This window comes from Bufo gargarizans, chromosome 1 (genome assembly GCF_014858855.1).
Source record: "Bufo gargarizans isolate SCDJY-AF-19 chromosome 1, ASM1485885v1, whole genome shotgun sequence".
Taxonomy (NCBI): domain Eukaryota; kingdom Metazoa; phylum Chordata; class Amphibia; order Anura; family Bufonidae; genus Bufo; species Bufo gargarizans.
In genome coordinates, this window is record NC_058080.1 from 229,049,868 (window position 1) to 229,075,216 (window position 25,349).

The 25,349-nt window shown below is 40.4% G+C and overlaps 1 protein-coding gene across 7 annotated transcripts in view; it reads right to left on the minus strand.

Annotated features, from left to right (window-relative positions):
- Positions 1-681: 681 nt before the first annotated feature.
- Positions 682-25,349, minus strand: part of PRDM5 (PR/SET domain 5) — a 275,642-nt gene continuing 250,974 nt past the window's right edge. For all 7 annotated transcript variants that reach the window (XM_044270343.1, XM_044270578.1, XM_044270496.1 and 4 more), the window contains 2 exons: positions 3,599-3,703; positions 682-2,066 (listed from right to left, as the gene is read on the minus strand). In XM_044270343.1, coding sequence (XP_044126278.1) covers positions 1,902-2,066; positions 3,599-3,703 — 270 coding nt within the window. In that variant the 3' untranslated portion in view covers positions 682-1,901. The remainder of the gene's footprint in view (positions 2,067-3,598; positions 3,704-25,349) is intronic.

The window sequence follows — 25,349 nt, forward strand, 5'->3', positions numbered from 1 at the left end:
CTGCTCTCAAAAGACAAGAAAGCTTATATTATAACAGCAAACCAGAAATATGTGAAGTGAAAGCTGCAGTATTATGTTTATTTATTAAACTTAAAAAAAAAAAATCACCCAAAATTCTTAAAATGTATTTAACATAAAAATGTGATTTTAAACAATAGGTCATTTTCTGATAATACATTCCCTTTAATCACTGGATAATGCCTTTAAGCTACCAAAGTAACTAACAAAATTCATACTAATGGGAGCTGTAGTTACCATATAACTCAGGCATGAAACCTTCTCTCACAAGAGCTATGGTTCGAGAAGAACTTTAGAGCATGGGATGAGGTGCTGGGTGCTACGAGGGGTACGATCAAGTTACACTGTCTTGGGAAGTTAAGGCAACATACTGAATCTTTGGGGAAGGAGATTACTATTAGTGTAAAAACTGTCCACTGGTTTGTTATTTATGCATGCTTAGAAATATATGTAAAACTGTTTAGTACTTACTGTAAATGTTATCATGAAAAGCAAGAACCGTAGAACTCATTATAAAAAGCTAGCTGCTGTCATTACACTTTTCCTTTACTGGGGTCCTAGCACATTCGTATTCAGTTTACAAAGTATAAGCTCGGAGAGCAATGAATTCTCTCAATACTGAATATTACAGACAAAACAAAAGTAAAAACACAAATCAAACAGTAAAAAAAGATAATATTTTATAAACTGCTTAAAAGACAAGGCAAAGGAATAATACAGAACAGACAAAATACATACTGAAGACTTAGGTTAGGAATATATAGTGAACCATTTTCCACGCCACAAACATTTCAGTTATTATTAATGTAATGATTTTGTCAATGGTTATGGGACCACTACAGTACAGAAGATCTGAACTTCAATATTGTAGCATAACTTCACATTATAATACACATAGTTTAGTCGTATCCTATGTAAATTACTTGTTCCATTCAGTAATAATGAAACGTTTCAAGCATTATCCATCCCTTCTGTCCCCTAAAATACTAACTGAATGGCTGCCAACAACACCCATACATACACTACTAATATGACATTATTTGTAACAGTATTTTGGCCCACATTTACATAATTTTATCAAGTGAGTACCTGGAGTAACTAACTACAACTAAATACGCCGATTTTTGGCCAAATACTAGGATACACATGGACAAACCTTTTCTTTATATCCAGTAATAGTTTTTTATTCAGCAGAAATTTTTGTATTCAGCAGAATTTTTTTTTTTGTATTCAACACAATTTTGTATACTCAGCGGGAACGTTTTGTATCCAGTAAAAAAACATATGTATTCAGTGTAACATGTGATTTTATGTACCCAGCGGAACATGTGATTATGTGTACTGTGATGATTGAGTACTCTATATCCTTATGAATTATCATTGAATCCCTGCATACATTATTGGTAATCGCAATATTATAGGCAAATCTATGCCTGAATAAGGATATAGACAGATAAAGTATTGGTTTTATTATTTCCCTTTTACTATTTCCCTTTTTTTATTATATATTTTTATCTTTTATTTTCATTAGAACATTCTTATATAGTTTTTATAAATAAAATTGCTTCTTTGAAGGAAATATCTTGGAAATAGATATCTTTTTCCATATAAAGCACATAATTTTAGAGTGCCATCCACTACTATACTAGTTCCCTTTGCAACTACATTGGCGGGGGTGTCGCCATAGGAGAGTGCACCTAATTCTTTGGTAGTCTGTTGGTTGAGCCACCTGAAATATATAAGATCCAGCATACTTGTCGTAGCTCCACAAAAATGCAGAGCCATGATGAAGTCAATTTAACAAATACGGTATGTCTCATGAAACTCTGTTGTGTACCGTCCAAGTAAACAAATTTCATGGTAGAAGCTCTGGTAGCTGCAAACTAACTGTCGGTCTCTCCATGCACATTCTCCATATGCACCTTGAGGTAGTCATTTCTTGTAAACTTTTTGTGGCAAAGCTGGCACTCTGCCATAGGACGATTTGGATTATGGGTCAGCTTGTGTCGGATCAACATTTTTTTGAGTGAGAATGATAGGTCACAAACCTGAAAAATAGGTATCACATGGCATAATTAAAAGAAGTACAATTTGTAATTCTAATCATTCATGTGTAAGTTCAAGTAACTTCATATTGTTTGACATTGGCTAATTAAGTTATTTAAAAATAAACAGAAAGAATTAAAGAAATAACAGTAGAATACAGTATGTGTCCATGTATAAATGCTATAAAAGCATAACTGCCGTTTTAGTTTATTTCGTTTTAATACATTATGGGAACAGGGATGTTAAACTTTGAATGTTTTTCTGCAATATACTTTATAAGGGACTAGAAAAAGTTGTAAAGAGTCTTCTTAGCAAGGCTGTGACTCAGCGTTACTAAGGACAGTCTGTCTTCAGCATTCTACTGAGCAATGAAGATGCCTGTGTGTAACAAGTCAGATAGGCAAGGTGATAGTTAGTGATAGTTACGGCACATATACATAGTCAAGGACAGAGGTAGTGACAAGAGGCAGCAGAATGGAAGCTTCTGTATGTTATACACAGGCGTCTTCAGTGCTCAGTAGAACAGTAGTCTCTCCTTAGCAAAGCTCAGTTAGAAGTTTGTTAAGAAGACTCTCTACACCCGGTTTACTATATACAAAGAAACATCTTTCCCTAATAAAATATATAAAAAAATGTTTACTATTCCTGTCCCTATATAATATTAAAAATAAACTGAAACAACAGTTACACTTTAACCCGTTCACTACCAGCGCTGTACATGTATGGCGCTGGAGCAAAGTGCAAACATGGTGCTTACTTCCCTGTGCAGCATGCGTCATGACTGACAGGTCTCCACTGTTTCAAACAGCAGAGAGCCGCGGTTAATGACAGCGACTGGCAATAATGCCGATCACAGTCATTAAAGCCTTTAAATGCCTTGATCAAGTGAGATCACGACATCTATAGGGAAAAAACTCAGAAGCACAAGCTTCTTACAGGCATCCTCTGTGGCCAATGAGGATGCCGGTAATTGGTTTCAATACGCTGGGTCTCTCTGAAGAGACCCATGGTATTGAAGCTGCATCTCTTATTTTGGCCGGCAGGTGGCAAGCCGACATAAGAAATTATCAATTCTTCTCAAATCATTGGTTTAAAAGACCCATGAGGGTTCAGAATAAAAAAAAAAAAAAGGGGGTTTGTAGGCTCGAATATGAGTTTTAATACCATAAAAAACTGCTAAAAAATATATATAAAAAACTTAAAAATATAAGTTTACATTTTTACACTATTTAGACAAATAGTGTAAGAATAGTTAAAAATAGGGAAGAATAGGGAAGAAAAATGAAAACACAAAACAAAAAAAACTTTGGTATCCTAGAAAACAGAGTTGCTAACTAATAGTGATATCTATCTATCTATCTTCTGCTGAAGTTATAAATTCATAAAACAAAGCATATAACATAGGAAGTTAGGCCATTGTCTTTATTAAAGCCCCAGACTTCAATCCCTCTGACACATGCTGTAAAGGGCTCTGAAGACTGTATCAGTACTATTTAAATAATACATGATAAGTAAAGGCTACTGTAAAACATACATCACATTGGAATGGTTTCTCTCCAGTGTGCGTCCTCATGTGCTCATCAAGTCCTCGCTTCTGGCTGAAAGCCTTATTGCATTCTGAGCACTGGTATGGCTTTTCCTATAGATAATGGCAAAATGGCAAAGTAAGTTATTGTTGAAGAACCTTAGTCCCTGGCATATTTTTTTATTATTTCCTGGTGATTTATAGAATGAAATTGGATTGAAACAGAATAGAACTACAACCGTTTCAAAATTATTTTTTTACAGTTACGCTAAAATTAATTATGGGAACTTTCTCTAGTCATATTTCAATGACACGAGTGTGTGATATTAGATATGCCTGCTTAACACCCAGCAAACTATAAGTCATCGAAATAGAAAGGTGGTAATCCAAACCGCTGTCTTGTCAGCCCATTATTCTTGCATACACCAGGCTCATCGTCCATCATCTCTAAAGCACTTGAAAATATACATAGGATGCATTAAAAAAAGATTAAGATTATTTCCTGAAATATGAGCAATAAATGAAGAAAATATATGCTTCTTACAGACCTCTCTTTGACCTGAACGGATAATAAAGTTAAGCAATATAATCCTACATAATAAACAGTATAGTCTTATATAAGTTCTTTCATGAAAGATATGTAGACTGATATGTTAAAGCAGGGAAAGTCTGACAAGGTAATATAGCAGGGGAATAGTGTGATAAACAAAAGGAAGATGACGAAAGCAAGCAAAAGCACACTGATCTGTTTTGGCGCACATCTTTACTTGGGTGTCTTTGATTTAAAGGGTTTTCCGACATTTTAATACTCATGACTAGAGATGAGCGAATTTCTTAAAAATTCAATTTGGCTGATTCGCCAAATATCACCCAAAAAATTGATTTGTGACGAATTACTTTGTTACGAAGCACATTTTTTGTAAGTAGTGGGTGCAATGACAGGGAGCTACAAAAGCGCCGCCCCTCGTTATTGTACCCCTCAGATGCCGCATTTATACATGATTGTGACATCTAAGTGTAAAATTAACAATGAAAAAAATATGAAATCAAACTTACCGCCTCCATTTGCTCGCGGGCCAGCTGCCGCCATCTTGCTTGAATATCTCGGCCGAAATCCTGCGCGGCACGAGACTACGTCATCACCCCAGCTGATGATGTAATCTTGCGCCGCACAGGATTTTGTCTGAGATCTTCAAGCAAGATGGAGGCTGGCGGCCCGTCGCGAACACATGGAGGAGGTAAGTTTTTTTTAAGTTTTTTTTTATACTATTTCAGGTTAAATCGATTCGCTGACATGAAGCACGAGGAAATTCGGATCCTAAAATTCGGATAGAATTCCACTTCATGGGATTCAATTCTCTCATCTCTACTGATGACCTATCATCTGGATAGGTCAGCAGTATCTGATCGGTGGAGCTCCAACACCAAGGACCCTGAATCAGCTGAATCAGCTTGAGAAGACTGTGGGCTTCTTGCTGCTTTCCCTAAGCCAGTGATGACACATTTATTGGTCATGTGGTCTAGTCACAGCTCAGTCCATTGAAGTGAATGAAGCTGAGTGTGATACCAAACACAGCCACTATACAATGTAAGGCACTGTGCTTGGTAAGCTCCGAAAGGACAGGAGTGCCAGTGCCTTCTCATACAGCTGATCAGCGGGGGTCCCGGGTGTCAGACCCCCACTCATCAGATACTGATTACTTAGGGTACTTTCACACTAGCGTTTTTCTTTTCCGGCATAGAGTTCCGTCACAGGGGCTCTATACCGGAAAAGAACTGATAAGGTATATCCCCATGCATTCTAAATGGAGAGTAATCCGTTCAGGATGCATCAGGACGTCTTCAGTTCAGTCGTTTTGACTGATCAGGCAAAAGATAAATGCTCGCTCCGGCGAAAAAAACTGAAGACTTGCCTGAATGCCGTCTTGTATTTTTTTTCTCATTTTTACCTGTCTGCGCATGCGCATTTTGAATGCCGGATCCGGCACTAATACATTCCCATGGGGAAAAATGCCGGAATGCCGGATCCGTCCTTACGGCCTGCGCATGGGCAGACCAGTAAAAATGAGAACAAAAATACAAGACGGATCCGTCTTTCTGCATGACAAGTGGAGAGATGGATCCGTTCTTGCAATGCATTTGTGAGACAGATCCGTTTCACAACTGCTTTCAGTCACACCCAGATTGGTGGATCCGGCGGGCAGTTCCGACGATGGAACTGCCCGCCGGATCACACTGCCACAAGGGTGAAAATAGCCTTATCCTGAGGATAGGTCATCAGTATTAAAATCTTGGAAAAACCTTTTTGTTTGTTGATAAAATAAAGATATAAAACAAGAGTATATAAGGATAATAACATATTTAACAACGTTTAGGTTGGTAAATTCAGGGCATCTGAAACCTTGCTTCAAGGAATGCCCCAACTCCACCTAGAAATGCCAGTTTATCAATAGCCCTGGGACAGCCTGAATTTGCCAGGACTTTCTCTGAAATTCCGGGCATATTCAGGACAGTTGGCAACTATATAATAATAGTAAATAAAGTATGTATATTAGTTCTCTGCCAGCTTTCAAACAAGACAAAGCCCATGTCTCTAGCTGCTATGTATCTAGAGATATGAGCAGGTAAAGCAGCCGTCTATCTCCCCTTCAGTCTAGAGAAAGAGGGGGAGCAGTTGCAGAGCTGACAGACTGGTATATTTTAAGGAAAAGATTCAGTATAACCTGTAATTTATACAGTATATTTTTCCACCTCCTGTGGACAGCTATTGGTACAGAAGGGAGGGGTGATTCATAGCATTGTGTATACAGAGATAGCTATGAGTCACTGATAACACCTCCCCCCTGTAACGATAACTGTTCATAGGTAGTAAAAAAAGTTAAGGTTTACATGTATAAATTTATGTTTTACTGAATCTTTTCCCAAAAAAATATATATCAATCTTGCTCTATAACATGGTGCTTTCATATTGCATTGTATTTTGTGGTGACAGGTCATCTAACAATTCAGATCTGCAACCGCACAAAATTTTGGCATTTTCATCTCACTATTCTGGAACTAATCTATATTTTATATATATATATATATATATATATATATATATATATTATTTATGGATCAGGGAAGCAATATGGAGTCTTGTTTTTAGCTTTACAATTCATAGTTTCCACATGGAGATTTGGGGGTACACATACAGTATGTTATAATTTATATTTTAATAATTGTATTTTAGCAGGACAAACAAATATACACTATTTTGCCAGTTTTTTTTTTCATCACTGACATGCAGTATATTTATAGGTCACATTGTGTTGGTTAAGGAGGTAGCAAATACAGTATCTTGAAGTTATTGTAGTGTTTTGAAATAGAGTTTATTTTATTTTATTTTAACAAAATGTGTTGTGTCTTTTTTATTTTTGTATACCAAGCATGCAGTATTGTGCCTGTATATAGAAATTTGCACAGACAATTGTTAGTGTATGCCACCGGCTTTTACAAGAAATAGCCATGGATACATATCAAGCTATATCCATAGTGAAGCCATAGGACCCCCTCCAGACATTATAAAGTGGCATGATGACATCTGATCATGGCACTGTGAGAGCTAATTGTCAGAATTTCAATTTTTCCTAGTCCTGCCATTTTCAGAATTAGTACAACTGTGCATTACAGCATTTGTGTGCCAATAATTACATGGGTATAGCCGCAGTGCTCACAATGATCACTTTGAAGAAACAAAACATCAAGGTGCAACCAACCTCATTCCCCTGATATACTATGAAATTAAAGGATTTGACCCCTTTCTGGCTACTGTTATCTGATGTGTATGTAAGATGACTATATGGCACCTAATATAGCCTTTGTTGACATTATGCACCATTTTCTATATTTTATAAGCCATGCGCCCTTGTTGGGAAAGTCTTGTCCTGACCTCATGTTGGTCTTGTTCATAAAATGTCTACTGATGGAGAGTCATCACTCAGTCTAATTCATTTAGATACACTGCACTTGCACTGGAGTTTAGTCCAGGTGCAGTATGTTTGAATGAAGGAAGCTGAGTGATGTGTCTGGTTACACGACCCTCCATCAGTGGCCATCTTATGGACAGGACCTGTATGCGGACAGCACAGAAGATTTGCCCAACAAGAGGACATGGCTTATGAAACATAGCAAAAGGCAGAGAATAACCCCAGCCCCTCCCCCCTCTACATGTCCAGAAGATGCTCTCCATCCACCACAGTCCTATATTGTGATGTCGCCGTCACAGCAATAGTAAGTACATATGCACCTCCCCTCCAGTACACAGGAAATTAACAATGAGGTTTACAACAATAGTTTCGGTGGGTGCTGGGCACAGCTCGCCTCCACCAAAAAAAGGGAATACAGACATCGAGCCACTTAGAGGACTGCAAACCATAAGTACAAAGTGTCATCATTAATACCAATCATACTAGGCCCAGATGATATCTCTGAAGTTCCCGGGACGCCAATCCAGAGGTATCAATCCAAGAAGCCCAAAGTTTCTCAAATTAAGCTAGGGCTGATCCAAGTTAAGTAGCATGTTAATCTTGGGTATGTATTCAACATCTAACCAATCTTGAGCAATCATTGGCTGTAATGATTATTATGTTTTTAATTATATATAATTACTAACTGTGTGATTTTAGTTTGTATGTATTATTTCTCTAAACCAACTACTACGTACAAATTAATTATGTTTGTGAAACACATTATAGGATACATTTTGATCCTACATAAAACTATTTTATGGAAGTCAGGAACATAACTGACGATTTTTGTTTTCATTGTAAATAGAAGTGATGTATTTAGCCTTTTTGGCGCAGGACAGAAGCCATCACTGAACAAACATGAAATGTAGTTTTACAGCTTATGAAGACTGACCAGAGGAACACATTTCCTTACAACTAGTTTATGTTTCCACACCGATCTTTATATTCCTAAAGGGTTTAAAGCTTCCTTCCTCTACTCTGCTCTCAAAAGTCCCACAGATGGGATACTGTCTCCTACAATCATTCTCTTTATTAAAGCACATGATAAAATTTATGTAAAATATATATCTCTATGAAGTCAAAATATTAGCAATAATATTTGTAATCAATTTTTGGCAGATCTCTTTTTTTTATACAGGAATGTGGAATTTTAGTTGAATCAATATAACATTTAGTTTTACATACTGGCATGTGCACAGTCATATATATATATACACTACGTGCAGAATTATTAGGCAAATGAGTATTTTGACCACATCATCCTCTTTATGCATGTTGTCTTACTCCAAGCTGTATAGGCTCGAAAGCCTACTACCAATTAAGCATATTAGGTGATGTGCATCTCTGTAATGAGAAGGGGTGTGGTCTAATGACATCAACACCCTATATAAGGTGTGCATAATTATTAGGCAACTTTATTTCCTTTGGCAAAATGGGTCAAAAGAAGGACTTGACAGGCTCAGAAAAGTCAAAAATAGTGAGATATCTTGCAGAGGGATGCAGCACTCTTAAAATTGCAAAGCTTCTGAAGCGTGATCATCGAACAATCAAGCGTTTCATTCAAAATAGTCAACAGGGTCGCAAGAAGCGTGTGGAAAAACCAAGGCGCAAAATAACTGCCCATGAACTGAGAAAAGTCAAGCGTGCAGCTGCCAAGATGCCACTTGCCACCAGTTTGGCCATATTTCAGAGCTGCAACATCACTGGAGTGCCCAAAAGCACAAGGTGTGCAATACTCAGAGACATGGCCAAGGTAAGAAAGGCTGAAAGACGACCACCACTGAACAAGACACACAAGCTGAAACGTCAAGACTGGGCCAAGAAATATCTCAAGACTGATTTTTCTAAGGTTTTATGGACTGATGAAATGAGAGTGAGTCTTGATGGGCCAGATGGCTGGATTGGTAAAGGGCAGAGAGCTCCAGTCCGACTCAGACGCCAGCAAGGTGGAGGTGGAGTACTGGTTTGGGCTGGTATCATCAAAGATTAGCTTGTGGGGCCTTTTTGGGTTGAGGATGGAGTCAAGCTCAACTCCCAGTCCTACTGCCAGTTTCTGGAAGACACCTTCTTCAAGCAGTGGTACAGGAAGAAGTCTGCAAGGTAAGAAAAACATGATTTTCATGCAGGACAATGCTCCATCACACGCGTCCAAGTACTCCACAACGTTGCTGGCAAGAAAGGGTATAAAAGAAGAAAATCTAATGACATGGCCTCCTTGTTCACCTGATCTGAACCCCATTGAGAACCTGTGGTCCATCATCAAATGTGAGATTTACAAGGAGGGAAAACAGTCCACCTCTCTGAACAGTGTCTGGGAGGCTGTGGTTGCTGCTGCACGCAATGTTGCTGGTGAACAGATCAAAACACTGACAGAATCCATGGATGGCAGGCTTTTGAGTGTCCTTGCAAAGAAAGGTGGCTATATTGGTCACTGATTTGTTTTTGTTTTGTTTTTGAATGTCAGAAATGTATATTTGTGAATGTTGAGATGTTATATTGGTTTCACTGGTAAAAATAAATAATTGAAATGGGTATATATTTGTTTTTTGTTAAGTTGCTTAATAATTATGTACAGTAATAGTCACCTGCACACACAGATATCCCCCTAAAATAGCTAAAACTAAAAACAAACTAAAAACTACTTCGAAAAATATTCAGCTTTGATATTAATGAGTTTTTTGGGTTCATTGAGAACATGGTTGTTGTTCAATAATAAAATTAATCCTCAAAAATACAACTTGCCTAATAATTCTGCACTCCCTGTATATATATATATATATATATATATATATATATACAGTCCTGATCAAAAGTTTAAGACCACTTGAAAAATGGCAAAAAAAAATCATATTAAGCATGGCTGGATCTTAACTAGGTTCCAAGTAGAGCTTCAACATGCAACAAGAAGAAATGGGAGTGAGACAAAACATTTTTTGAGCATTCAATTTAATGAAAACAGCGAATAAACTGAAACAGGCTGTTTTTCAGCTGATCAAAAGTCTAGGACCACACCTCTAAAACCCCCCCCCCCCCCCAAAACAGAAATCCAACTTCCAACCATGAAATCAGTAACGAGTAGCTCCGCCGTTATTGTTTATCGTTGCAAAAATTCGTTTCGGCATGCTTGATGCAAGCATTTCCATGAGGCGAGTGGGAACATTTCTCCAAGTGGTGAAGACAGCCTCACGAAGGCCATCTACTGTCTGGAACTGTTGTCCATTTTTGTAAACTTCCCTTGCCATCCATCCCCAAAGGTTCTCAATTGAATTTAGATCAGGGGAACATGCAGGATGGGCCAAAAGAGTGATGCTATTTTCCTGGAATAAGTCTCTTGTCCTGCGGGCATTGTGTACTGTAGCGTTGTCCTGTTGAAAAACCCAGTCGTTACCACACAGACGAGGGCCCTCAGTCTTGAGTAATGCTCTCTGCAACATCTGGACATAGCCAGCGGCCGTTTGACGCCCCTGCACTTCCTGAAGCACCATTGTTCCATTGAAGGAACGAGCACCCCAGACCATTATGGCGCCCCCTCCACTGTGGCGCGTAGAAAACATCTCAGGTGGGATCTGCTTGTGATGCCAGTAACGTTGGAAACCTTCAGGACCATCAAGGTTACATTTTTTCTCATCAAAGAATAAAACTTTCTTCCACCTTTGAATGTCCCATGTTTGGTGCTCTCTTGCAAAGTCCAAACGAGCAGTTCTGTGGCGTTCAAGGAGACGAGGTCTTTGAAGACTTTTTTTTTCTTTTTGAAGCCCTTCAGTCTCAGATGCCGTTTGATGGTTATGGGGCTGCAGTCAGCACCAGTAAGGGCCTTAATTTGGGTCGAGGATCGTCTAGTGTCTTGACGGGCAGCCAATTGGATCCTCCCGCTCAGTGCTGATGAAATTTTTTTCCATGACCCTCAGGATCATTTAAGAAATTCCAAATGACTGTCTTACTGCGTCCCACCTCAGCAGCGATGGCGCGCTGTGAGAGACCCTGCTTATGCAGTTCAACAACCCCACCACGTTCAAAAAGGGAGAGTTTTTTTGCCTTTGCCATCATAACGTGTGACTACCTGACAGAAAATGACAATGAATCCACATCTTTGCACAGATTTGGCCTTTTAAAGGCATGTGGTCCTAAAATTTGGATCAGTTGAAAAACAGCCTGTTTCAGTTTAATCGTTATTTTACATTAATTGAATGCTCAAAAAATGTTTTGTCTCACTGTAATTTCTTCTTGTTGCATGTTAAGGCTCTACTTGGAACCTTGTTAAGATCCAATAATGTAAAATATGATTTTTTGCCATTTTTCATGTGGTCTTAAACTTTTGATCAGGACTGTATATACACACACAATATAGATGTTCATTAAAGTAATGCAGCACACTTCACGTTTTTTATCCTCAACAATACAAAAAGAGAGGGAATTTTCACAAAAGCAACAATAATAAAATCATACAAAACATTCGAAAATTGGTTTGTAAGTGTGCAAGAGCTCACAAAAAAAAAAAAATTAAACTTCCGGCTTTACTCCCCTTTATACACATTTTGTGAATTTTCTACGCATATCACATATTTTACAAAGGGGTAATTGATTGTATTTCTATATTTCTGGTGGTCCAGAGTGATTGAGTTATCAATACTTATCACTGACACTCACTGGAGTGCTGCGGCCATTCCTAGGTCATTGACATAGCGTTGATTGGTCACATTGCCTATTTGCAATTCAGTCCCATAATACCAAGCACAACTGGCACAAAATGGGGGACATATTATATGGCTTTTTTTCTGGCGGAACGCACTGGAACGGCCTTCCGCCACCTTTTGACATCGCAGCCTGCCATGCCCCAGCATCGCAAGCTGCGATGTATCAGCGGGGACGGACTGGGAGGAGGAGCTGGGGGCCGGTGTGTTCACTGTGCTCCGGCCCCGCCGCTCCAGTACAGTTATAAAATGTGTAATTCAATTAATAATGATTCATGCTGCCCCCTCTGTAGTATAACATTCAATAAATCCTACTCACAGGGCTACTGTTATATCGTAATGCAGGCCGGCTGGGCAGACTGACGTCTCGCGCCTGCCCGGCCTACTTTATGAATGAAGCAGGCAGCGCAGGCACGTGACGTCAGTCAGTCACGCTGCCGCTCGTCTGCCCGGCCGGGCAGTGTGGATGGCACTGTTAAGGGGTGGGGGGGTCTGTGATTGGCACTGTTATGGGGTGGGGGGGTCTGTGGATGGCACTGTTATGGGGTGGGGGGGGTCTGTGGATGGCACAGTTATGGGGTGGGGGGGTCTGTGGATGGCACTGTTATAGGATGGGGGGGTCTGTGGATGGCACTGTTATAGGATGGGGGATCGGTGAATCTCATCCACAGATCCCCCATAACAGTGCCATCCCCAGATTCCCCCATTAACAGTGCCATCCCCAGATCCCCCATTAACAGTGCCATCCCCAGATCCCCCATTAACAGTGCCATCCCCATCTGGGGGGTTTCTTTGCTGGGCTGGACTTTTATAGCCCTCCCAAATTTTACTTGCATCCCTGTTCTCTAAAGGGGCGGTTTTAGGGGGTGGTCCTAGGTGTGGGTAGGGGCGTGGCCAGGGGAGGGGGGGGGGGTTTCCACTACCTTTTCTCTGAGAAAAAAGCCCTGGACATATATATCAAGACTGGCGGATTCATCTGCCAGTCTTGATCTCCCTGGGCTGGTGTGAGATGCACCTGATTTGTTAAGAGGCAAAAGCTTCTTAACAAATCAGGCGCATCTCTGCCCTGCCATGCGCCAGAAACTGAAGTCTATGCCAGCTACAAGCTGGTGTAGACTTCAGCTCTAACTTCAGCCACTTTCTGGAGAAAGTTATAGTATGGGCAGCACGGTGGATCAAGTGCCTTGCAGCGCTGGAGTCCTAGGTTCAAATCTGACCAAGTACAACATCTGGATGGAGTTTGTATGTTCTCCTCTTGTTTGTGTGGGTTTTCTCCGGGTTCTCGGATTTCCTTCCACACTCCAAAGACATACTGATAGGGAAGTTAGATTATGAGCCCCACTTGGGACAGTTGGATGCTGATGTCTGTAAAGCGCTGCGGAATATAGTAGCGCTATATAAGTGCATAAAATAAATAAATGCGGCAGCAGGAAGCCACTCCTCTTCTGCTAAACCATGCCCCCACACGCAGTGGAAATTGTGCAAATTTTTTTATGCCACAATTGTGGTGTATAGGGCTTCATAAATGTCCCTCAATGTGTGATGCTGTGCTTGGTAAGGTTTGAGGCAGCTGCAACACTCACCATAGTGACCCCATCAATCAGATGTTGATAACTTATCCTGAGGATAGACCATTAATATCAAACTCCCGGAAATCCCCTTTAATGATGGTGTGCAACTGATGTTTTTTTTAAAGTTTTTACTCGCTCAGAGGCAACTTTCCTGGTACTAAGAACACTACCTAATGATGCACATGGCACAATTAGCGAAGAATATCTGATACTTATTAAAGAACTGTGGGTGATGTGATATTACCAGGATGAGATGTTGTATATACATGAGGGGCTTCATAGTTATCATTACTGATGACATTTTCTCCATAAAGGTAAAAAATAGTCAGAGGCTTTCATGTGTTTTGTTGCACTTTTGCTGCACCTCTTCTCATGGCTATTTTGGAGTAGTGTCTTAATTTTTCATTGAAAATGGCCGTAGTCCTGTTTTTTCGACAAAGCTGGAATCACAATTGCAGCATAAAATTATTTACTTTAGGGTTTTCTACTGGTTTTGCAATGCTTTGGTGTCACAACTTCACAACAATACTTAGTGCACCAATCAGTAATATGTAGTCAGACCTGCTAAAATGTGAAGTTTCACGTATTGCGCCAAAATATGCGCATTATTAATTGCTGATTTGCGCAATCTCGAATATATTGGAGCACTCTATCTGTATATAAAGCTATTGCAATGTTCTGCCGTGCCAACCATTTTCTCCAGTCTCAGGAAACTTTTAGCAGCTTGAAAAATGTAGCAACAGTGACCTACGCCTGTATTGCGCACGCAATATGGGCATATTACATTGCCGATTTTCACAATCAAGAAAATAATCACAAATTCGAATATTGCCCCTGTCGCTCATCACTAATTATTATTAGTCCAATTTTGAATAAGGATGATGAAATGAAACTAAGCAATATACTATATAAGGCCTCTTTCACACAACCATTTTTTTTCCCATTTGTGGGCCGTATACGGAACAATTCAATTTCAATGGTTCCGCAAAAAAAACCGGAATGTACTCCGCATGCATTTCGTTTCCGTATTTCCGTTCCGTTGAAACATGTCCTATTATTGCCCGCAAATCACGTTCCGTGGCTCCATTCAAGTCAACGGGTCCACAAAAAAAAAAACAGAACACATACAGAATTTACTCCGTTTGTCTTCTGTATCCGTTCCGTTTTCTGTTTTTGCGGAACCATCCATTGAAAATGTTATGCCCAGCCTAATTTTTTCTATGTAATTACTGTATACTATATATGCCATACGGAAAAACGGAACGGAAACAAAAAAGGAACAACGGGTCCGTGAAAAAAGGACCGCAAAATACAGAAAAAGCCAAAAGGTCGCGTGAAAGAGGCCTAACATTTATAGAATAAAATATATTTGCTGCATCAGACTGGTCAGGTGGCTATATGCAATTATTAGCCATGATTTTGCTAATCAATCAACAACCTGCACAAAAAAAAAATCATTAATAAGCCATTAACATTTTGAGGCTCAGAATAAATACATTTTTTATTAAGTATCAAGTGTTAGGCTTATTTATTGAAAAAATATCTATGTATCCAAAAGCGTTATGTCCCCACTCTGCATCCCTGCTTGTAAACAAGTGAATACACTGAATATGCTGTACTCCAGCCATATGTTTTCTCCATCCCAAACATTCTTGCATAGATAAGACATCATTTGAAATAACACAGTAGCCCACAGCAGGGATTTAGTGTTGAAATGATTGCTGAAAGGTATAGAATATACACCAGCAAAGTCACTTCCTAAATAAACATGCACATAACTCAGGCCCAATTAGATATTTACCTTAGCAGACAACATCAGTTATTTAGAGAATAGTCTATGGACTTTTTAATAACCACTAAAAGTTCTGTTGGTTGTCAGGACACATTTATTTAAAGGGATACTTCCATCAAATTCTTTTTATCACATACTAACAACACATATGAATATTCTATGTACAGGTGAAAGGTTTTCTGGATATCATTTGGGTAATGTAATCTATTTCTTTCCCTGACTCTTTAACTTCCACTTTGTTTGGACTTTCTTAATGCCTATCTTAACGTTTTCAGACAGCCATTTACTCCAACCAGAGAGGGAAGGGGAGGGCGAGAAGGAAAATGACAAAATTAGAGCATCACACATTACACTATTCAAAGCATTGCTCTTCTGTTTTCATCTTTATCTAGGCCTATCAATGAAAAAAAAAAAAAAAAGAGCTGTAATATCTGTAAGAAGGTACAAGGAATCATCCTGGATGATAGGTACGTGTCACCGAGGTTCCTGACCTCGGTGGAGTAAGAGCCGTTTTTTATGTGTTTTGACGCCTTGGTACTTAGCATGACTGTAATAGCTGATCCAGGACGGCTCTTACTGTGAGTAGTAAAAGTGCTGGGTGGGTGACTACTCCCCACCAACACTGCAAAAGTGACAATTTGTTTTTGGCATCATGTGTGAATAAACACTGAAGTTTGAATTACAAATTTGTATTTTGCCTCTGTACTGCGCCCACTTATCCTAACTACCAGAGCGAATCCCCACAATTGGTGAATGATGCGGGCATGAGCAGTGAGGCTGGCGTGAACGCCAAAATGTTTTTTGGTTTGCATTTTTGGGCACGGTTGTATGTCAGCGGTATGACAACCCATGTCCCACGACAAAATGGAGGCTGTTGTGAGCTGGCAGACCTCAATGTCTCCGTGGATAATTTTGGTACTGCACAACCATGGGACCCAACCCTATCCCGAGCCTGGGAAAATGTATTAATCGTAGATGGTGAACCACAGCAAGCTTGGGCAGTGTCTGTGTTTCCCCGTTTTTTGTGGTTCAGCAGGATATGTTGTATTGAGTAAACCAGCTGCGGGGTGAACCCATTAAACAGTTGGTGGTGCCCCAGGCTTATCGCAAACTCGTGTTAGAGTTAGCCCACCAACATGTTCTCGGGGGTCATCTGGGAATGCAGAAAACACAGGACCGGATTCTACAACGGTTTTACTGGCCCAGTGTGTTTAGGGAGGTCGATGAATACTGTAAGTCTTGCCCGATCTGCCAGGCAACTAGCCCCCAGCATCTTTTCAGTAGTCCCTCTCCTGATCATCGAAGTACCGTTTGACCGTATTGCTATGGACTTTGTAGGCCCAGTAACGAAGTACACTAGAGGACACCAACACATCTTGGTCGTCCTAGACTACGTCACTCGGTACCCAGGGGCGGTGCCACTGCGACATACATTCTCCCAAGTGGGACTACCTAAAGAGGTTCTGACCAATCAGGGGACCCCTTTTATGTCTAAGATGATGAGGGAACTCTGAGTTTCTGCACATAAAACAGGCATGGACATCCATTTACCATCCCCAAACAGACGGTCTGGTAGAAAGGTTTAACCAAACATTAAAAAATATGTTGAAAATGGTGGTGGCTTAAAATGGGAAGGACTGGGACCTTCTTCTGCCCTATCTCATGTTTATTGTGCGAGAGGTATCCCAGGCAGACACCCTTGTGGTCTCTTGGATGTAGACCAAGAAGCATTGGAGCAACATCCCACTCCATATAAAAGTGTTATTGAGTTACCCAGATGCAAGAACGGATAGAGGCAGTGTTGCCTCTTGTTAGGGAGCATATGGAGGAAGCTCAGTGAGCCCAGAGTCAGGTCTATAATCGGTAGGCTCGGGTCTGGATCTTTTGAGTTTTGGTTCTGGTACCAACCATGGACAGTAAAAGTTCCTGGCTAGGTGGCAGGGGCCCTACAAGGTACTCAGGAAAGTTGGAGATGTGAACAGCAATGTACACCAGCCAGGGCGGCAAAAGCCAGAACAGGTCTACCATATTAATTTACTTAAGCCGTGGAAGGAAAGGGAGACCTCTACGGAAGACAGCCCGTGTCCGGGTTTTCTAGGGGAAGAGGTTCTGGCCCCTTTGTCTAATGCAAGGGAAGATGACTCTGTAAAAGTTGCTGACAGCATCTCCTCTAAACAGGGTCAATAGGCCAGGGAGTTCATTAGTAAGAACACAGATGTGTTCTCGGACCTCCCTGGACGCAGTTGCACAATCCAGCATGACATTGTCACAGAACCTCAGGCCAAAGTCCGGTTAAAACCATACCAGAAACCCAAGACTCGGCGACAAGCCATCTCGGAGGAAGTGCAGTTAATGCTGCAACTAGATGTCATTAAGGAATCTAAAAGTGAGTGGGCCAGTCCTATAGTCTTAATACCCAAGCCAGACGGGATGTTACGATTCTGTAACATCTTTAGTAAACTGAACGAGATTTCCAAATTCGATGCATATCCCATGCCCCAGGTGGATGAGCTTATCGAGAGGTTAGGACAAGCCCAATATTTTTCTGTTTTGGACCTCACAAAAGGGTACTGGCAGGTGCCCTTAACGGAGGCTGCCAAAGAGAAAACTGCCTTCATCACACATGAAGGGCTGTATCAGTACAAGGTGCTACCCTTTGGCCTGCATGGTGCCCCCGCCACTTTTCAACGGCTTATGGACATTGTGCTACGTCCACATCATCGGTACGCTTCAGCTTACCTGGACGATATTGTCATCCAAAGTACCGACTGGGAAAGTCACCTACCCAAAATGCAGGCTGTAGTGGACTCCCTTCGGAAGGCGGTACTAACCACTAACCCCAAAAAATGTGCGATAGGGTTAGAGTAGACTAAGTACCTGGGATTAGTGTTGAGCGCGAATATTCATACTGCAAATTTTAATCTCGAATATCGCCAATTCGATAATTTGCGCATATTTAGAATATAGTGCTATATATTCGTAAATAGTGTTGAATATTCTAATTGCAAATTTATTGCGAATATATTACATTGCTGATTTTCGCAATCAAGTAAACAATGACTGGAGATCACGAATTCTCAAGTTTGCAAATTTATGGCGAATATTCGGCAAAAAAATCGCTAAATATTGCGAATTCGAATATTGCCTATGCAGCTCATCACTACCTGGGATATGTCATTGGGTGCGGAGTCATCAAACCCCAAGTGAACAAAATAAAGGCAATACAAAATTGGCCTCAACCTGTCAGCACTAGGCAAGTAAAGTCATTTTTGGGAATGGTGGGCTATTACATGAGGTTTGTCCCCCACTTTGCTACGGTGGCTGCACCATTGACAGGGCTCTTGAAGGGACACAAGTCATGATGGGCGGAAGAGACTTTATCCGCTTTGAAGTCAGCCCTGTGCTCCCCAGGTTTGGTGAGCATCCCGTTGTCTTCCTCAGCCGTAAGTTCACCCCAGCCGAGACCCGTTATAGTATAGTGGAGAGAGAGTGCCTGGCTATTAAGTGGGCACTCAAGTCTATCCGCTATTATTTGTTGGGGAGAACATTCCGCCTGGTGAATGACCACTCCCCTCTCAAGTAGATGAGCCAGGACAAAGAGAGAAATGCCTGAGTCAAGAGGTGGTTCCTGTCCTTACAAAAATTTTAGTTATCCGTAGAACACAGGGCAGGCCGGTTGCAGGGAAACTCGGCTGCCCTGTTCCGAGTATACTGTATGGCATGTGTTCCCCCCCTCAGGGTTGAACAAAGGGGGGAGGTATGTAGGAAGGTACAAGGAATCATTGAGAATGATAGTAACGTGTAACTGTTCCTGGCCTCGGTGGAGTAAGAGCCGGTTTTATATATCAGCAGCAGTTGCTGTTTGACACCTTGGTACTTAGCATCGCTGTAATAGCTGTTCCAGGACGGCTCTTACTGGGAGTAGTCAAAGTGCTGGGTGGGTGACTACTAACCCACTTTCCAGGCCAAGTTTTGCCAGGCATAAAACCAGCCAGTACTGCCAGGTGGAGAATATTACCTCCATCTGACAGTGGAGCTCAGGAGGTCTGTGCGCTGGGATTTGAGGCCTGTGCTGGGCTGGAGAGCGGAGACCCCTGTGTCAGGGGAACAGGCTGTCTAAAGCCTGTATTTGAACTTTCTGAGGCAGAACTGCCACCAAGGTGACTTTTGTTATATTAACTTGCCTATGGGTGTGAAGCAACACCAACACTGCAAAAGTGATGTTTTTTTTTTGCATCATGTGTAAATAAACACTTAAGTTTGAATTACGAACTTGTATTTTGCCTCTGTACTGCATCCGCTTATCCTAACTACCAGAGTGAAGCCCCACATATCCTACACCTACTATAATAATAAAGATTACCATTGAGATAATATCTTCCCCTCAAAGCAGCTCTAAACTGTCTACTTAGGAAGTCTTATCCTTTGTGCTGACTGGTACAGAAGGACAATATTTTGTATTTAACTTTCAATAGGATAGGACTGCCAAAATAGAGAAACAGACAGAATAAAAAAAATATATATTTTCCATGAATATTGGGGGTCATTTATGAAGACTGGCATTTTAGACGTCGGTCTTAATAAACCCCTACGCTGGCAGTGGATTCGCCAAAATTATGTAGAGGCACCGGCCTCTACTTATCTTCGGGATCACGGGATCACGCGCCACAGGAATGGATTGCGCACCAAAGTGAGTGAACTCATGCCTGCGCAGCCTGCAAGTAGCGTATCAGCAGAACAAGTACAACGGAGGTATGATCTGTGGGGTTGCCCAGGGTCCACTCCCATCAATATTAAAGGACCCAAGCAAAGATTTCTGCAGTGGTGAGGAAATTAAACATAACAGATATTGAAAAGTTACCGAATTCTTATTATGCCACAGGAATAGATTGCGCACCGAAGTGACTGAACTCATGCCTGCGCAGCCTGCAAGTAGCGTATCAGCGGAACAAGTACAAGGGAGGTGGGGGTATGATCTGTGGGGTTGCCCAGGGTCCACTCCCATCAATATTAAAGGACCCAAGCAAAGATTTCTGCAGTGGTGAGGAAATTAAACATAACAGATATTGAAAAGTTACCGAATGTTGTATTATATGGAAAAATAAAATCTGTTATTTAAGTATGTTGGGTTGTATGTTAATTCTTATTATGCAAATTTCAACACAGTGGGCTTGTGCCCCGGATGTTTTCAGACCCTAGTAACGCCCCTGGGGCAAAGTGTACACAGATGGCAGGAAGAAAAATGTTTGCACACGCTATCTGGTAACACAAGGGGTGGTGATGTAGTGACATCCATTAATGCTGTGCATCCTTTCTTTCCAGTGTGGATAAAATCAAACAACTGCAGCGATAGGCATGTCCAGCAAAGTCCAGCAGAGTCTTGACAAAATCACATTGTTTTACCTAGTCATATATAAATGTTCATATGCTTACCTAGAAAATATGATTAAAATGCAGCAAAGACATAGATAGATACTTAAAGCTATATATATGAAATGGATGACATTGATGTTATCTATATAAATACTGGAGAAAAACATAATAGTTACGGTAAATAGGCTACGCATTTCTGTGCTTTACAGTCATGAGCAGCCCCTGCTGCCCATTGCTGCTTTCTATTAACTCTGCACAGTGGGTAAAACAACCCCTGCTGCTACCTGTGACTAAGCTGTGAAGATCATAGCTACCAGGAGTTAATAGAGGTCACATTTTTTATGGTTATGCATAGAAAATGTTAAATGCACATACACAAAGCCTTTTCAGTTTATATTACTCTTAATTGCTCCAATATATCTGATGTATCAAATAAAAATGAAATGACACATCCAGAAAAAGCTAAATTCATTATTTGCTAAGTGTTAAAATAGGAAAATACTGACCATCAAAAATATACAAAACTATATTATCTAGTATTAATATTACTGTATTGTACTGTTAGATAAATGCTTGTCTTGTCACTTTAAGCATATATGTCTCAATATAAGGACTTCTTTTGCATTAAAGTTTAGATCTAAAGAAGATATATACATACATATGAAAAATAAAATGAGTAAAAATTATACATAAAATATATAAATCATATATGAGTAAGAAAAGATACATTAATTATATTTAGACTTTTATTTGCCTTAAAAATGGACTGAAAAGGATACAGTATAACAAGTTGCTCATACCTCAGCTATTACAAATGTCACATAGTAGGAAACCAGTATAAGACTACCCCTATACACTTAGACATTGTGTAACGGGGTTCCGAAGGCGCACTTGGTCTCCCATCAGCCGCAGACTTGCTGCTTAGCTTCAGGAGCGAGGATCTGTGTTTGACCTCGTTCCCAGGGTGGCTTTGCTAGCTGGGAGGCTCCCTGCTCCTAGGTCTGCCTTGAGCGCCAAGCTGATCACTCGGTGCTCGACTGGTCGGTCTGTCGGTCATGTGACGCTGGCCACGTCATATGACCCTCACTCCCCACTATAAATACAGGAAGCCTGCTGGCCACAGGTTGCCTGTTAATTTAGGTTTCTGGCAGTTGTTGGATACCTGTGTACTTACCTGATCCTGTTCCCTGACGATCCTTTGCCTGCTCCTCCTGTACTGCGCATCCTTCCTGGTATATTGACCTCGGCTTCCATCTGACTATTCTTTGCGGACTCCTTTGGTACTTCTCGACTCTCCTGGTATTTATGACCCAGGCTTCTCCTGACCTTTCTTTGCTTATCCCTCTGTACTGCGTTGTCCTCTTGGTTTTGACCCGGTCCGTTCACTATCCGTTTTTTGTATTGTCTGTCCTTCCCGCACGTATTCTAAGTTAGGGACTGTCGTCCAGTTGTCCCCTGTCACCAGGACTCGTGAGGCAAGTAGGCAGGGCCAGGGGTGAGGGTGGAGCGCAGTGGTCAATATCCTCCCTCTTGTGTGTGTGTGTGTGTGTGTACGTGACCGTTACACATTGACCAGTTTTTTAGATGCAGTTTTGAAGCTAAAGCCAGGTATGGATTATAAAGGGAAAGGAAGTATAAGGATCAGCTGCTACTCATCTTCTTTTATGAATCCACAACTGGTTTTAGGCTAGCTTGATCTGATGCATCTGAAAACTTGATCATGTACGAGTAGCCTAAAGGATCTGGTGGTCACAGATGAGAGAACTGTACTCTATATTTTAGCAGAAAGTTTTCCTAAACAAATCTGAGCTCCACTGTATCTCTAGGAGATGCATCAATAAATCTACTTCCTTCATTCATAAATACACCATTCAGATCCATAAATTTCATAAGCTAGGCTCTGATCTATATGCATACAAAATCCACATCTGCAACTAATATGTAGAAAAAGAGACATTCTTGCTTATTCATGAACTATAAATTGTCATAAAAAGGTACATGTTCAACTGAGCTGGAAGAACTGAGAGAGTTGTCAGCTGTCAATCCCTGATATAAGGTATTAATTAGTATGGTGTTTAGCCTTCTGTCAATTTCTTTTTAAAGGGGTCTTTCCATGAGGACCACTCACTCTTAAAAAACAGCCCCCCTTTCCCAACAGAACAATAATGTAATGGTTTTTCCAGTGATTTCCACTAAGGCTTTATGATGTCCATACGTAAAAGTTAAAGGGGTTGTCCGACAAAAAATATTCAGCAGTTTTCAAACCAGCACCTGGATCTGAGTACTTTTGTAATTGCATGTAATTAAAAGTGCTGCTGAGTCTTTAATACATGCCTGGGCATTCTTTGTATAAGTAAATCATAGTCTAAAAGCATCTTCTTTGGTGTACTTGCAGTTTCTACCCATGGGGAAAGTACAACATACTATAGTCCGAATCTTATTAAAAAATCTTACAGAAATTTATAGAGATAAGAACTAAGGACTATCAGCTCTGAAATCTCAGAGACTGTCAATCAAGCAAGAGGTTTAGAAATGGTGCACAAAACAGAGCTGCCCCACTAATGATGCATCAAAAACCTTACTTGCCTGAAAATAAAAATAGGCACTTCTCAAAATTACAACACTGGACTTTCACAAGAAAGGTATGGTTATGTTTTGGGGTTACTGGCTACTACCCTGGAGGCGGCAGACTTCCTTTAAGAATTAAAAATGACTTTTAAGGAAACATATTGAAATATATATATATATATATATATATATACTCTATTCTATAAATACCACTTCTTTAGGTGAATTAGGTGATTTAATTTAGTTTTGCAAGTGAATAAGAATTGCAGTCAAAATTAAGAACTAAAGCAAATCCTGAAAATGCTTTAAAGTCTGAAGATGAGTTCTAGACATACCATCCACAGGAGTTAATGTAAAGGGGCAAAGTAAAGGGGAGAGATCCAGACAGCATAGACAGCATGATACAATTTTCTCTATGGGCAAAGATTTGTAGCCTGTTACATGCACCTCAATGACAACCAGGCTAGGATCAAAGTGACTGCTTTGCTAGAAGATACGATGCTAGAAGATACTATATAATACTACCAAATATTAGAGATCTATAGAATATTAGTCTGCTAACCATGAAGAAATATCAAGATGCACACACTTACATATTGCAATCTACATGATAACCATATTGTACATAATCCAGCAAAATACTTTATGGGAGATATTATTTAATATTAATATTAAAACGTACATGGAATGTGACATGACTACACATAGGGTGAGTGGAACTGGCTTAGCTGCCCATAGCAACCAATCAGATTCCATCTTACATTTTCCAACGGAGCTCATAAAATGAAAGGTGTAATCTGATCGGTTGTTATGACCAACTAAGCCAGTTCTACATTACACCAGTTTGATAATGTCATGGTTGTTAATAGTCCATAAAAAGATAGAAGAATTTTGGCCATTGCATATACAGTAAATAAAACTAGTATTAAATACAGATTCAATGAATCTTAGAAGATAGAGAAACATGGGCAGGTTAGGCACTGCTGGCATCTCACTTTTACTTCCCATCAGAGGTATACATTAAGAATAATTCTTGCAGGAGTGCACCAAGCCTTTCTGCTGCCTGAGGCGAAAACTGAAACGACGCCACAATGAAAGCGCTCATTGCCTATGGCCCTTCTGCTACCTCCCTTTTGCCCCTACCTGGTGCTGCCTGAGGCAATCGCCTCACCTGACCTCATTGGTGGTGCACCCCTGAATTCTTGGCATATGCTTTAAATGGAAAGCTGTGACATATGCCACTGTATGAGCCATATACCACTGTATAGTCATACAGTGGCATACATTATCCCACTGAAAAAAGAAAATACCACACAGTACACTTTTTTACTGCATGCTTTTTTACCGCAGGCCTTGTGGTTCCTCCATAACCTGTTTATGCAAATGAAAGACTGGCTGATTGGGAATGTTCTGATCATCTGCTCCTAATTTCTTCCATACTCAATATCAATCATCACATTCTTGCTATACAGTATTGTGGATGTAACAACAACAGTTTAATATAAAGGACTATGTTACCACATATGGGCAATGATATTGAATTATCTTCAAAATGAAGTCCAATTACCTTCTACAAGTTTTGCAAACAATACAGTCAGTATGTGATCCTAGACTAAATGGTTAAGCCAATGACCAATTTTAATTTTAATTTTTAGAGCAAACGTGCAGACAGCTCAGAAGAATGTGTGGTTGCCTTGCCACCCCACGACAAACCACAGTAAATTAACATATTGTGCACCAGAACTAAGGGAAGAC